Genomic DNA, 15,412 nt, shown 5'->3' with positions numbered 1-15,412 from the left:
ACAGCACCTTAAACCGCATGGCCACAGAGGAGGACAATATGTACAAGTATTTTACATAAAGTTTGATACTAGCACCTGTCAGAATAATTCATGACATTTTAGTTTTTTGAGCAATGCTAGAGAAAAATAGTGCATTTCAACCCAATCACCCCATAATGGTCGCCACCGCATCATTGACACACCCTGTTTTTCCAATCAAAAAATTGATTTATAGCCATTCATCACGTACAAAGGCTGTCGCAGAGAAGGTGAGACAGATTTTTCCCTGCCTTGGCAACACTGCCCATGGTTTCGGCACTAGTCGCGTCGTGTAGGATAACTCATTGTCACATGTTGCGAAACCACGTTAGTGAGCAGCTGTGTTATTACGTGGAACGTGTTTCGTTTACCCCTCCAGGTTTATTGTGTATAACATTGATTTTCGCGATGAGTATTCAAAATGAACAGCGACATGCCATAAAATTTTGTTGGCGTTTAGAGTAAAGTGCTGATAAACATATGCAATGTTTCAACAGGCATATGCCGATCAAGACAGACTGAGTAGAGCCACAGTATTACCAAGGAGTCATTAAGACTGCGCCAGCACGTAGCAAAAAAGAGACCGAATTTGAAGAACTCCTTCATATTGCACCACGATAACGCATGCCTGCATACCGCGTGGGCTTTTCAAGATTACGCGACGAAGAGAAAACCACATCCAGCATACAGCCTGCACCTTGCACCCTGCGACTTTTGGCTATTTCCATTGCATGATGAACAAAGAAGTGATCACCGCAGTGCAAGTTTTCTTCACTTCGCTGCCTGACGACGAATTTTCAAAGACATTCACAAAGTGGCAGGAACGTATGGAAGCTTGCTTAGCTGTCAATGGTGCCTATTTTGAAAAAGATGTACGTCTACTCGATATGGCTGATTCTGAATAAAACTTTTGTGGTTTGTAATTTTTTTGTTTCATTTTAATGATTCTTGGAGGGGTCCATGTACATGCTTGTCTTTTAACTGCTACGCAGTCACGACTTTTTGACCTATTGCGCTCATTTTGGTCTCAATCGGCAGCTAATGAACCAAATTTTAACCCTAGTACATTTGCTAGCCAACGGAGGTCGCTGTTTTCCTATACAGTTATTAGTCTCACCTTCTCTGCGACAGCCTTTGTAATTGTTGAATCGGCACGATAGATAACGACATCATTGACAGCGGCACAGGATCTTCGGACACAGAAGATTAAATTTTGTAAGTCTGTACTTTGTAACACTGAAATTTTCTCAAGTGTAACGTTGAGATTATGCACAGATCAATAACAACTAATGTGTTAACTTGTTTTCATATGGAAAAATGATCATTAAACTGCCACGAAGCAATGACGTGTGGCAATTTGTAGAACTAAATTTTAATGCATATTTATGAGTATTCTGTCATCCTAATCTTGCACCAAACACAGTTTACCTAGTAATAAATTATTTTTAAGCACCGGTCATACAGACACATTTTTTAAAAAAGTATGTATGTACAAAAATTAATGCTTTAATTATAATCATGCAATTGCCATAGATTCATCTTCAATTCAGCTTAGGAAGCAATCTTTTGGAACTTCAGAAAGATTATTATATATATAGTAAAATGCTTTGAATTTTGAATTTTTGAAACAAGAAAATATATGGATTGATAAAACACTTACCCTTGACATATTTGCATTATTCTTGATGTAGGATTTTGTAGCACTTTTGGCATCTGTCTTTTTCGCATGTATTGCAGGATTTTTTGTCCACTCAATCAACTTTTGTTTTGCATTGTCTATACTCTCAGTTAGATTTTTCCCCTCTTTTTCTAGCTGTCCGTATCTAAACAAATAATTAAAAAATATTCGATACAAACTCTCTAAAACATTAGATTAAAAGAAATTGTAACGTTTGTCTGCTATTTGTCATGTTCATCATTCTACAGATTTTTATTTTATTTTTCAAGGGGGGATCTGGTATCAACAGGACACGCAGACATCAAAAACTATTTAAGTTATTATCATATAAACCAACAGTTTCCTGAAGTAATATTTTTTACTGACAATCCAAATTTCTTGTATGTTGCATTGATTCAAAAGGGTGATAGGCAGCTGTCATAAATAAACATGTGTAAATCTGAAGATCAAATTGGTAGTTATTCATAACACTTGTGGGAACTTCATTTGTAGTCATGGACACTTTTGGGTTGTAATGATTCCATTGTAAGTCTATGAGTTCATTACAACCCACAAGTGTCCATGACTGTACATCAACATTTAATGTTATGCTTCTACTCCCCTTGTTTATACATATACAGATTTCAATGACAATATGCAGTCTATTCTATATAAATGCAGACAATATCTTACCTTTTCTTATTGTATTCCTTGAAATTACTTAAACCCGTTTCTAGTTCTGTGACGTGTCCATAGTAGTATGACATATCTGAAAGAAAGAGTCTAGAAATATTCACCATGCATACATGGGACAAACGAAAACACCATATGGAAAAATCACTTTGTTAGGCATTATATACAAACTTTATCAGTTCAAGTTCATCTTATGTAAAAGAAATCACTCTTATCTCTTTTCCATAAAAAATAAGTTCCAGTTGAAGTTCATAAAAATGAACTTATTACTCTTATAACACATACACATTATTTATTTGTATATTTGACGCAATTCAGTGTTAATCTGTGATTTTCTATTTATTTATGAAATGTACTTTAAAAATCATAGAATCATAATTTTATTTAAATAGTATCTCTCTCTCTCTCCCTCTATGAGAAATACAGGTACGTATTTTTGGCCATGAGATTAAAACAATCAAATACATTTCTGGAATGTATCCTTAATTTACTGTAATACAACATGAACAATATTTTAATCAATTCTTGAATCCATGACTTACATTATTTACCAACCTTTCTGAAATCTACAGAAAATACTGTTTCCAAAGGTATGTTACATTTTATATATATATCTAGGGTGTTCACGAAAAAACATTTGAGTCACAAACTGTGATTTTCTATTGCTTTCATTCAAGTCACACTCAATATTGTAAAGAAAATATTGTAAGTATAATTTTATGTTGGGCATGTGTAAAAATTCTAAGCAGTGATGATCCAACATGTATGTAATGTCTGTAACATTTGCCATGATAAGAAAAACACAAATAACTGCCTGCTCTAAAATTGCATTTTTTGACTAAAGTGATTTTTCCCCGAACAGCTTACATATATTTTCTCACATTTATGAATGTCCCCTGTAACAATTTTTTGAAACAATAAAATATAACATTGTAATAAAAGTAATTGAAAACATATTTTCAATGCAACATGGAAAAATAACCTAAACACACAATACACTATTTCCCCTTCAGAAACTGAATCATCACTAACTTTGAAATCCGAAGTGGAATCCTTGTGCACAATTTTCACAATGTGATCTGCATTTAAATTGTTCAGCATGAACATACTTTAAGACAAGTACAAGTAAAACTCAGCAGTGACGAAAACAATACACCCGCATCATCTAGCAGTTTAAATTTAAAAGAAGTGGTTACAATACATCTGCACAAGAGCTGCAGTGTGAATATAGACAGTCATTCATCAGGGTGACCACTCTGGGACCATGATAAAATTCAAGTATAACATATACAAGGCGAACTTTCCAAAAATTCATGGGCACGAGCTTATATTTTCTCTATTTCAACATCATGTATTACAGTCTCTCATCTCCCCCCCCCCCCTCCACACACACAAATATATTAACAATATAAAGAGTCTGTGTGATCCCAATGTATTCAAAAATTGTAATTCAATTTAATTAAACATACATAATACACTTGCCATATCACATACTCAAACTCGAAATAATCTACAAACACAAGTCACAAATGTTACGGGATTTACTAATATACGAAAAAATATAATTTCTAATGTAAAAGCCATGCTTGTCTCATTGTTAATTGTATAAGAACTTCTCATCAAGATATTATATCTTACAATAAACGTACATCTGTCACATAGATTGTTTTGCAAAGGACACAAACAAAGTAAACAGATTGAGAGAATTCGGTTTTATTTTCCACCAAGCTTTCCTTTCCTTCCTCAATAAAAATAAAATCTAAACTGTGAAAAACTTGCCTCAGGGCATCTATAAATATGTATAAATTCAATAGAACTTGGATTAATAACTGCCATTCTGCACGTCTAAAGAGAAAAATTCACGTAGAATTCACACATAATTCCCAGAGACAATAATTCATGCATATTTCCCAGAATTCAAGGAAATCCAGGTGAGTAGACAGCCTGTTCATTCACAACACGACTGTATAGTGAAAGGCATTCTATGCAGATCACCCATCTAAATGGATAGTATTTGTGTGTTGCATGTCCGGAACGTATTAAGTAATTTTAATGTCAATTAACCCTTAAACACCAAGATGCAACATGTGTGTCACATTCAGATGAGGTTGCTAATACTGGGATGTGGGGGTTCAGCCAAAATAAAAAAAAAAAGCATTGCTATCACATTAGAAATTAGAGTTGCAAAAAAAGCTCATTTTTCTGAATGGACGGTTCTTTTCCTTTTTGAAAAAAAATTGGAAATTTTGGCTTTTTAACAATTATAGCTAACAAGCTATTTCACTTGAAGTTACTGTTTTGAGTTTACATATTTGTAGTGACATATTTTACAACTAGCTAAAATAATTTACATGATGTAGCAGCCAAGAGACAGATATTGGCCAATCTCAGTGGACACATATTGCATAGTGGTTCATATACAATTTTAACCCTAGCTTACCGAAGGGGATGGGGACCTTGAACCTCTATTTATTAGATTCTTCAGCTGTTTGAAAATAAATTACATTGTTCCCTAGGATGTTCCCAATATTTCTGTTTTACTTTTGTTCATAAAAGCATAAATGTAATGCAATTAGGAGGCAAAATGTACTTGGTGGGCATATCAGGTGCCATCTTTGAATGCATCTCATTCGGGACACTCATGTCACTGACAGTATACAATTAGTTGGTAATGATGGTAATTATTGTATTTAATAACCAACTGCACCTCTACAAACAAAAAAAACATTAATAAAAAATATTATAGATTTTGTGAGTTTTAGTGAATGGTAAAATATATGTGAGACACTCATGCAATAATTGGTTATTTCTTTATTAATGATAGTAATTTTTGTAATTATTATAATTAATAATTAATTGCACATATGTAATAGGCAAAGGAAGAAGTGATTCAATAATAAAATGGTTTCTTTCTGCAAGCTGCTCGACACTTGGCCTGTACCATTTTCTAAGGGAACTTTCAGACTGAAGCAACAAGTGACCTGTGTCACTTGGAAGTAGACTCACAGTAATCCATTCAACCTTTTGAACTGAAGTGAGACAACAAGCTAAACATGTCACTTGTATGATGCTCGGACTATACTGTTTTCTCAATGGTGTGCAACGTGCCACTTCGGTCTGTTGTTCTTGCATGCACGGGGAATGTTTTTGTTTATACTGAAGTAGACTATATCACTTGTCATCTGTGACTTCAATCTGAAAGCTCCTTCAATGGTGCTCATCATATCCCCTTGGTTGCGCATGTGTGGTGGATGTTTGCTTACACATTGAAGTGACAAGTGCCCCCCTTCCCCCCCCCCCACACACACTGGTATGTGTTGTTTCAGTTTGAATGTTCTCTATACTTAACAAGATCGTTAGCTACTTCATCAGAGATTAAGATTTAATTTAGCCTTAAATCACAGAGAACAGATTGCAAGTACTGTTGGTGGAAAAAGGCCAGCTTTTTGATTCAAGTTTCCTTTTATAATCATGAATGGGTCTCCGGAGTGGAATAAAGTAATTCTGTTGCCTTGTAATAAGGTGTCAGAGGTTTAATCCTCAGTGGAGGCAGAGTGCTTTCAAACTGCAGGTCCAGTCCAGATTTCTTAAATAGACTTTTTTGCCATTTGCGGCCAACCTTATTTGCTTATGCTTCAGTTTTAGTGCCAGTGTTTCTCAACCGACAGGCCGCAAAAGATCCATTGCACCCAAGACTTGACAACTACTTTGAATCTAATTTTATATTTGACAGCAAGTCTACACGTAATTGGAATATTTATTACTCTTTTTAATTATGCCATAGTTGATATAATAATATTAATTAAGAGTGAATATTAGAATATTAATTTCCATATAAACTTTAAAAGTCAGAAATGTATTTATGAGTGATATTTTTGGGTTCAGGGCATCGACTTGTACGAAATAAATTTACTGGGCTGTGGTCTCACAAAGGTTGAGAACCACTGCAACAAGTAGCCAAATTACACACTAGTTGCTTCATGGCCAGGTTTAGCTGCCATTTAACCAAATTATACATGATTTACTGAAAAGTCAGAATACAAATATATTTTACTGGACACAAAATTTAATGTAGAGAGATTTGATATTAGATTTTCGAAAGGTAGAGGAGTATTTTTTTTTTTTTTTTTTGCTTCAAATTCAAACATTGAAAATCATATCATTAGGTTCTATTAAAAAGACATACAAAACTACTCTAATTATGTGAATATGTTTATACTACATAGACATATCTAACAAGATTACCGAAATATGAAGATAACACTCGGAAAGAACCGCCCATTCAAAAAAGCCAGCTTTTTGAAAACACTGTTTATGTCTAGCTACGAATATTTAGAAATGAGTGTCTATTCTACCGTAGGGAGATAAACAAAAACCATGGAAGCAACTCCTGTATTTTCATTGATTTGTGACACTGTTGTGAAAAAAGCATAAAAAAGCCCAACCAAAAAAGCCGTGGAAAAAAAAACATTTTCTTCTGAGCACTTCCAACTCTATTACAAAATATATTTTTTCTCCAAGAGTATCAGCAGCATGGGTGCAATTCTTGTCACAAGAATGGAACACATATTAGGCAATATTCAGTTACTACTTTGAACCTTCACATCCTGGCATTGCCTATGTGAGACAAAGATAACATTTCATAAAAAAATATTATTCTCTTTCTTTTACTTGATAAATGAAAATTAGATTCTTTCGACCATAAGCTTATAACCTATTCTGAGCTGAAGAAAACAGGTAGGCTATAATACTTACCAAACTTCCGTAATTTCTTTTCATCCAAAACATTTTCTCTAAGCACATGGAAAGATTCCAATATTCTTAAAACAGAATCTTGAACAGAATTTATTTCTATCACTCTGCAAGAAAGATAATGAAAATAAGTTGCAATTGCATGATGGAACCACCCACATTGGTTTCCTAATTATCTTGGATATTACACAGTAAATCACAGTCAGGACTGGTTAAGATGGACACCAAGCAAAATCCCAGTATGCCCTCTCACCTCAACACCCTCCCGGAAACTCAAATCCGGTGCCTTTTTCCTACTGCTCACAATCAGTCACAGGTATAGCAATATAGCAGTGCTGAATAATCCTAATCTTTTCTGCTCCCTCGTGGACTTACACAGGGGCATCTTAAGGGCCAAGTGACCCGGGCTACTGATCAGGGTCCCACCCTCTAGGAGGGGGACACCAAATTGAGACGTCCACCTTTGATTAGCGCCAAAACCTTATTTCTAATTACAGCTGTTTCTATGTTTGTTTGAGTTAATTTTTTAGTCCACTTTCTGCACAGAAAAGCTAATTGGGACTGGGCCTATAGTTTAAACTGGGATCCGAAACCACTATGTGGCTCCACCTGGAGCATGGCTAAGAGTTGGATTAATTGCAGTTACTGCTGCATAACTTATTAAGTATATTGCAAAATCATGTAGCAATTTAAGCTATGAGATTACTTTTTATTTTGAGGTCATTATGTAGGTATTAAATAAACATATATCTACAATAAAGTTTTCTTTAACAATAACACTTAAAGTACTTTTAAAATAAGGCTATTACTTTTCATTAAAACCATAAATATATAATATGGTCATGTTTTCTTTTATTGGAGGAAGGTGGAGAGTTGGAGGACCAGGGTATAAATATGGACAGTGGAAAGTAGGTGGGATGCAAAAAATCCATCTTGCTTGGGTGAAAATTTGATTAACACATTTCGTGGGACTGTATTTCACTGTGTTATGGATGTAATTGTTCAAAGCATAGAAAGATATATTTGGATTTGCAATGCTTCCTTTGAAGAAGATTTAAAAATGTAAGGAGCAGTGTAGCTCCTCAAGCTTTGAACAAAATTTGTGAACTGCTTCCAAGAAGAGACTGAAAAAAATAACTTAGTCATTCGCTAATACCTGGTCTCAAATTTGCAGACAAGTCAGTGGAAGAAGATTACGAGTCTAACAGAGGTGACATTTGTAATGGAACTTTGAAGAAATGGATCACGTAGAAGTTAAGACTGATCAAAGTTGCAAGGAAGTGTGCAAGTAAAAGATGAAAAAACTGCATCAAGTGTGCATACAGTGTCATTGTTATTCGTGAGTACAATGTGTATTCCTTTGCAATGCACTGAATTGTATAAAGTTTATAACAATTTTCTTACAATTCCACTTTTGCAAGTCAGTTGCGAAAGAGTTTTTTCTTATATTAAAGATAATAAAAACAAGACTATGTTATAGTCTGTCCAGTGATAATCTTGAAGCACTCTTCCTCATGCAATGTCAACAAGATATATTCATAGCTATCGATGATCACAATATTACCAACAAATTTCTTAAATTGAACGCCTTCTGTAAAATATCATAATCACTTGTGATTCTTTTTAATTGCAAAGTATTTTTTTTAAAAAAAATGTTTGCATAGTTGTACATACCTAACAGTAGTGTAATTGTATTTTAAGAGGAAATCAGATACACATTGTGAATTTAGTACATTTATGCATCACAATATAGGGTACATAAAAATTCAGGCACAAAAGAAAAGAAACTCTTGCAGAATTTTTACCTTATTATTCTTTGTTATCTGTATTGGTAACAAACAATCTCTCGAAATTCTTATGTCTACTTTTAATAGATCCTATATAAAAAAAAAAAGTGTATGTGTCAATTCAGCCTTTACTGGCATTATCGCCCAACGATTTCTTGGGGCGCCCTCTTAAGGCAGATTGCCACCGCCCTCTTGGCAGTTCCAGTCTGGCTCCGATCACAATAACTTTCAAAACAGGATGCTCAAAATGCTCAGCTAAACTAAACCGCATGATGCAACAGCACTTTGAGGTCCAGGTCCTTCCAAGGCAATTTTTCACTGGGTGATGTGTGGTCAGCATATCGAGTCCCCTCGTCCCAGGGTTTCTGGCTTTCGATACCAGAGCCCACTACTTCTTCATTCCAAGTAGGTCTGCAATCGTTCTCACAATACTGGGTCAGCACTGTAATTTGGAATCTCCCACCAGGATCTGTTCACGCCAAAGGAAATATTGTTAACCCAATACTGAGGCCCTAATCCATGTAAATCGTTGTGTGACAACCAGAGGAACGTAACTCCAAAAATGCACTTTTTCTACGTATCTACTCACTTTGAAGAGCTCTATTTGGAGTCGGAGTTACGTATTTCCAATTTACTGATTTTCTTTTAGAGATACGTCGACCTGACTCTCCCTAAAGTGAGTACACACATTAAAAATCATCACATTTTTGGAGTTCAGCAACTGGGTAATGGTTTGTGAAAATGGCAACAACAGGGGGAAGAGTCCTGTAATGGCATTCCCGACGGTCTACAATCACTACCAAAAATATTTCTGTGTAGAATTTCAAAAGGTTGCACCAAGAAGGGAGGCCAGGTGCATATATTCTAGGCTACCTAGGCTATCGCCGAAGCCCAGATTAAATACAGAAAATAATCGACTATCAAATGTGACTGATGCTTCATTCTCAAACAACGAGCACGGGAAAAAATGATAGTATAAAACCCGCGACTCCTGTGAACCATAATCCCAGGAGGAGAGGAGGGGGAGAGTGGATCATGCTTCCTTATGGCTCGAGCTGAACGGAAGAAAAGGCTGCGTGGGGATTTTTCGTCCAAGGTTTGTTTTACTTGTGCTCGCTCTATACATGGGGACGGACTCCTTTCCTTTAAAACTACCACCAGATTTCAGCAGTTAAATTCTTCCCTGACCAGCACCTGGAGGCGGTCAGGGAAGAATTTGTAGTGGCTTCTTAAACAGGGAACTCTTTGTTTTACAAAGGCGGTAAAACCTTACAGCGATGCCAATGCCCTAACCAGCATGGGATTTTCCCAGGTAAGGGAAATTTTGAAACTAAACTACTATTACAGGAACGGGAAAAGAGTGGCTGGCATGTGATAGGGAATTTGTCCTCTAGGCAAAAACAACACTGTCCCATCGAACAGACGCAGAACTCACAGGCCGCTGACCTTCAACCAACAACCACGCCTTACGATGTTTTCAACCCCTCTGCTGTTTTGTTTATAACTGGATGGAGGAGACTGACTGGTCGGAGATGACAAAGGGCATTTTGCGAGTGGAAATCGCATTGAAGGAAGTTTAAGAAAATTAGGTTTCTTACTGCATGGATTTTCTTAAAGTGTATTGAGTGAGTGAATTACGTATATATGTTTTGAATGATCTGTGCTGCATCGTGTAGTGAACGAAAATGAATGACATAATTAACGAACTATTGCCGAAACAATTTACTCTGCTTTGCATGAGGATAAACTTCAAATCGTGAAGATATGCAGGCCTGTGGCATCGCAAAGAAGAGAAGAATGGATTTGATTTGTTATTTTGCGTTGCTCTTCTGCCACTTTAGCTAATCACGATGATGAGAATGAGTGATGATATGATGAAATTCATGAAGGGACATTCACAAAGAATACCCATGTCCATGCCTGGATTTGAGCCCAGGACCCCTGGCATTGTACTGCGCTGTGCTTATAACCATTTTACCACAGAGGTTGCCAAGAGAAGAATGGAGTTTCTGTCCAAATTAAATATTCAAGGTAAGAAGTTTATTATACGCGTATATTTTATTCTCGCACGTAGGCCTACATAAATATTTCACAATGTGGGCCTCTATATTTTATAAATAACCATGAAATATTTGAAATGTTTTCCTTATTGTTTTTATATTAATGAAACAGTGATATTTTTATAATTATTAGTAAATTGTCATGTACATATTTTAATCGCAATGTCACATCACCTTAAAATCCAAGAAATTGAACGAAAAAGAGCCTCCCATTTGAACATTATGATAAAAAGAGATAGCCCAGATTTTAAACCCAGCATACGCCACTGAGGGGGGCAATCCATGCTTGGTATACAACAATTTGCAAGAACTAAATGTATATGCAATGGAAAGTCTACCTGCAACCAGAAGTAAAAAAAACTAAAAATAATTCAGGTGCCAGCCTCTTTCTCTCAGTAGTCAGCTATTTTTTTCTCCAAATGCAGGCTAAGAAAGCCATTAATTCTACTAAGATAAAGCCTAAGAAAGCCATTAATTCTACTAAGATAAAGCTACACATTTTAAAACATGATCTTAAAAAATGTAATTATAATTAATACAAGATTAGATTAAAAGTTATTAATTCTTGTGTCGGAGTGGCTTTTCTAAAGAAGGCTCACCCAGTAACAGCATGAAAATGCAACACATTCTAATATACGTATGTCTGAATATACCATATTGCTGCAGTTTTGATATTCGGCTACCAATAGTGCAAAAGTTTATAATGCCATGATTATTAATGAGCTTCTTTGAACTCCATATTTACATACTCAAAATAACTCAATTGTAAAAGCATGCAAGGAGCTCCACCACACCTAACAGTTAACATCCTCTCTAATGTGAATAACAATTACCACCCACCTTTCAGTTTCCATTTCATTAATTTGTTCCATAAGTTCATTGGCAAGATCGCCGTCAAATGTCTTTATATTCTTCAAGGAAGAAATCTGAGCTCGATTTAACATATGCTGCTGTCTTTGCATTCTGAATGCCGCTTCCATGTATTTTTGGACAGCTTCCTTATTTTTCTGGACATCTTTACCAAGTCCACTCCTTTATTAAAAAAAAAAAAAGAAAAAGTAATTTTGCATTTTGAATAAATTACTCTCATGTTTCTATGCTATAATCATGCAATAAAAGCAGAACACAAATTTAGTAAAATCATTATCATCTGGAACAACAAAGTACAATGTCAGAACATTTTTGATTCTTAACATACATTTTAATTTGGATCAATGTAAGACTGACTGTAAGTTCATATTAAGGTAACAGTATGGTATAGGGAAAACATATTTCTTCACATTTACAGGAGAAACTACTTACAGAACTGAGTTTCTGTAGACTTTTGAAAGCTCGTGGAAGTGTTTTCTCCCTTCGTTCAACTTATTCGGCAGGTAAATCATGTTTTTTTTAACATTAATGTCTCTCCGATGCACAAAAGCTCTTGCCTCCATTACATTCGACTACGTGAACTAAATGTTCCATGTCTTCAACGACGTAACCCCCGGTCAGTGTTTCCAAACTCGCCATTGTTTTGCCAAAACATGACAATTTTAACTATGTTTGCCTAACCTCACAGAACCTAACCTAACCTTGCGTGCATGGTTCGTGGGGCTATTTATGAACAGTTTGTGGGGCTATCCGTGCATGGTTCATGGGGCAATCTGTGAATGGTGTGTAGGGATATGCATGCATGGTTCGTGGGGCTATTTATGAATGGTTTGTGGGGCTTTCCATGCATGGTTAATGGGGCTATTAGAATGGTTCGTGGGGTTTTAGAACCTGGAAAAAAATACAAAATGAGTAACACGAAAGTAGGTATTTTTCGGTGAAGAAGGTTGCAACACTGCAAACCCACCCATTGACAACGCTAGTCAAGATTTCTCCACCATATTGTGTGTGAGAGCAACTCGATATGTGGAAAATAGATGCTATTTTCGTGAAAAAAGCAAAATCTAACCTTAAACAATGTTTCGCAATGCATAATAGGTAAGTACGAATGTAGAAAATGTCGAAATGAATAGGGGTAACGGTTCCGATTGTTTTATGATTTCTCCTAGCACAAAGACTAAGGTAACACTTTACTATAGGGGTGATGGATTTCTTACTTTTACAGGAGAAAGTACTTACGCAAATCATTTTCTGTAGCATTGTGGAAGTTCGTGAATGTAGTTTTGATCCATTTTAATGTGAATGCATGTTGTTTTCTGCGAAAATCTCTGTGCGCAACGCTGTTTCTGCTGCCGCCATTTGCTTTCTGCATGAGAGCACAATGTTCCGTGTGTTCGATGAGGTAAACCCCGTAGTCAGTGTTTCAAACTTGCTGTGTTTTCATTATAACATGACATGTCGAGTATTTTTAATTTCTTTAACATTTTTTTAAACTATGCTTGCCTAACCTAACCTACGGAAAATTGTTTCTGGGGCTAACGTGAATGGTTTGTAGGGCTAACGTGAATGGTTTGTGGGGCTAACGTGAATGGTGGGTGGGGCTAACATCAATGGTTTATGAGGCTAACGTCTATGGTTTGCATAATTTCAAATCCCGGCACGAAAGTAGGTATTTTCCAGTGAAGAAGGTTGCAACACTGCATAAATCGACAAAACACTCTCACAACGCGCGATGAACCAGTACGCTATCGCCATAATGTGTGTTACAGAATCGAAATAACGAGTAACAGTAAGTACTCGTAAATGTAAGAAATAGACATTATTTTCGTTAGAAATTCATTATTTCACATAAAGAAATGTTCCGCATTCCAGAATAGTACGTTAGCAATGTAAAAAAGTGTGAAATAAATTATTTATAGGTGTCACCCCTATAGTAAAGTAGTACCAAGACTAATTATCATAGAATTTTGGAAATCATTGTCACACGAAATTTCAACCTTCCTTAAAGTAATGAAGAAAAAAACAACTTGAAAATTACCTTTCGCACTTCTCATGGACAAGATATTCTCCGTCAACAAGAGACAGTAAATATCGTAGAAGCGTGGGAATGAATGTAGAAGTAAATCGGAAACTTAGTAGAATGTATTTAGGGACTTTATTTTAATGCTAAGGGAACCAACCCTAACCTGCCTAACATAACCACGAAAGCATATATTGAAAAAAAAAAAAACGGTAAGACTCTAGTTTACTTCCTTTTCCTAAGGAATACGAGTCATATATCGTTGGAAAGGTTATTTTATAAGGAATTCAACAAAGTAAATCCCAAGGCGAGGAGCCCGACCCTGTGGCCGAGTGGTTAGCATTTCGCGCTGCGACGCCAAGGGTCCCGGGTTCGAATCCCGGTCGGGCTTGGTTGTTTGTGAATGTCCATTCATCAATTTCATCATTTTCATCACTCATCCCCATCTTCGCAAATTAGCCAAGAGGCACAAAACGCGAAGTAAAATAAACTAAATCAAATCAAAAAAAAAATCAAACCAAGGCGAGGAAAAATTTCCTGGAGGAGAAAATCGAGAAAAACCGATGTTGTCCGGATATGTGTGATTGAACGTACTGAGGACATTTTTCGATGATGAAGGACATATTTAGGGGTGAAATGAGTGCTAATGGAACCTAACCTAACCTCGTAGGCATACCTCGTTCCCGTGAATGGTTAGTGACAGAAAGTGTAAAAACAAAAACTTACTTACCCTACGGATGCCGGAGCGCCGGCTGTCTGCTAGAACGGTTTTGTAAACTGGCAAGGAGTGCGCAAGAAAGACGTAAACGGGCAAGAAGGACGTAAACTAGAGTCTAGCCCATGATGAAATCGCAATAAAACAAAAGGAACTTGGGCCCTTTTGTTTTAGAATTTTAAATGTAATTGCTGTTTACCGATATTCAGGACAGAAGGACAAAGAGTGTTGTTGCTAGTTTGTCCTTTTCCTGGAAAAGTTGACAGAAAAGTGCTGGTAAGCGATACTAAAATCTATAATATTCATTGCCTTGCAAAAATTGTTGTCTCTTACCTATCTGCTATTACCGTATGTTTATTACGAGTTATCATTGTGATAAAACGTATCTTTCAATTCATGCGGTTAGTTCACTTTGTTTACATGTTTGTTATTGGCACAGATTACTAACGTCCGCGCTTTCCAGAATTCACCAGTGTACATCAGACTGGTGCACCAAAAATGACGTCAAATTCGGTGAAATACGGGGTGCGTTCCGAAAGTCTTAACGAAACGAACGCATTCAACGAAAATAACTGGGCTCGTTAATCTGGTGAAACCAGTTATTTTACAGACTTGTGGCTTATGGCGGAACACACTAGGCGAAAGCGCAGGCGCAGCGTTTTGTTTAGAGAAAGTTTCCACATGGTATCCAGCGGAAAGAATGTCCTTATGGCAAAAATAAACTCTACTAATTTAGTCACATTCTAATGGTTAAGGCATATTCATGTTGTTCATGTTGCTTCATATCGCTGTCTGTTATAATTATAATACATTTTCCGAACTAGTGCAGTTTGAATCCAT

The 15,412-nt window shown here is 36.1% G+C and overlaps 1 protein-coding gene across 1 annotated transcript in view; it reads right to left on the bottom strand.

Moving 5' to 3' along the window:
• Positions 1–15,020, bottom strand: part of LOC145995199 (coiled-coil domain-containing protein 112-like) — a 28,417-nt gene extending 13,397 nt beyond the window's left edge. The window contains exons 1-5 of the mRNA XM_083131758.1: positions 14,906–15,020; positions 11,808–11,999; positions 7,124–7,227; positions 2,369–2,444; positions 1,679–1,841 (exon numbers count right to left, since the gene is read on the bottom strand). Of these exons, the coding sequence (XP_082987884.1) occupies positions 1,679–1,841; positions 2,369–2,444; positions 7,124–7,227; positions 11,808–11,999; positions 14,906–14,943 (573 nt within the window). The 5' untranslated portion in view covers positions 14,944–15,020. The remainder of the gene's footprint in view (positions 1–1,678; positions 1,842–2,368; positions 2,445–7,123; positions 7,228–11,807; positions 12,000–14,905) is intronic.
• Between the last annotated feature and the right edge of the window lie 392 nt (positions 15,021–15,412).

Source organism: Lepisma saccharinum, chromosome 11 (genome assembly GCF_977018435.1).
Source record: "Lepisma saccharinum chromosome 11, izLepSacc3.1, whole genome shotgun sequence".
NCBI lineage: Eukaryota > Metazoa > Arthropoda > Insecta > Zygentoma > Lepismatidae > Lepisma > Lepisma saccharinum.
The sequence above is the reverse complement of the archived record's forward strand: the minus strand, read 5'-3'. Positions and strand labels throughout refer to the sequence as shown.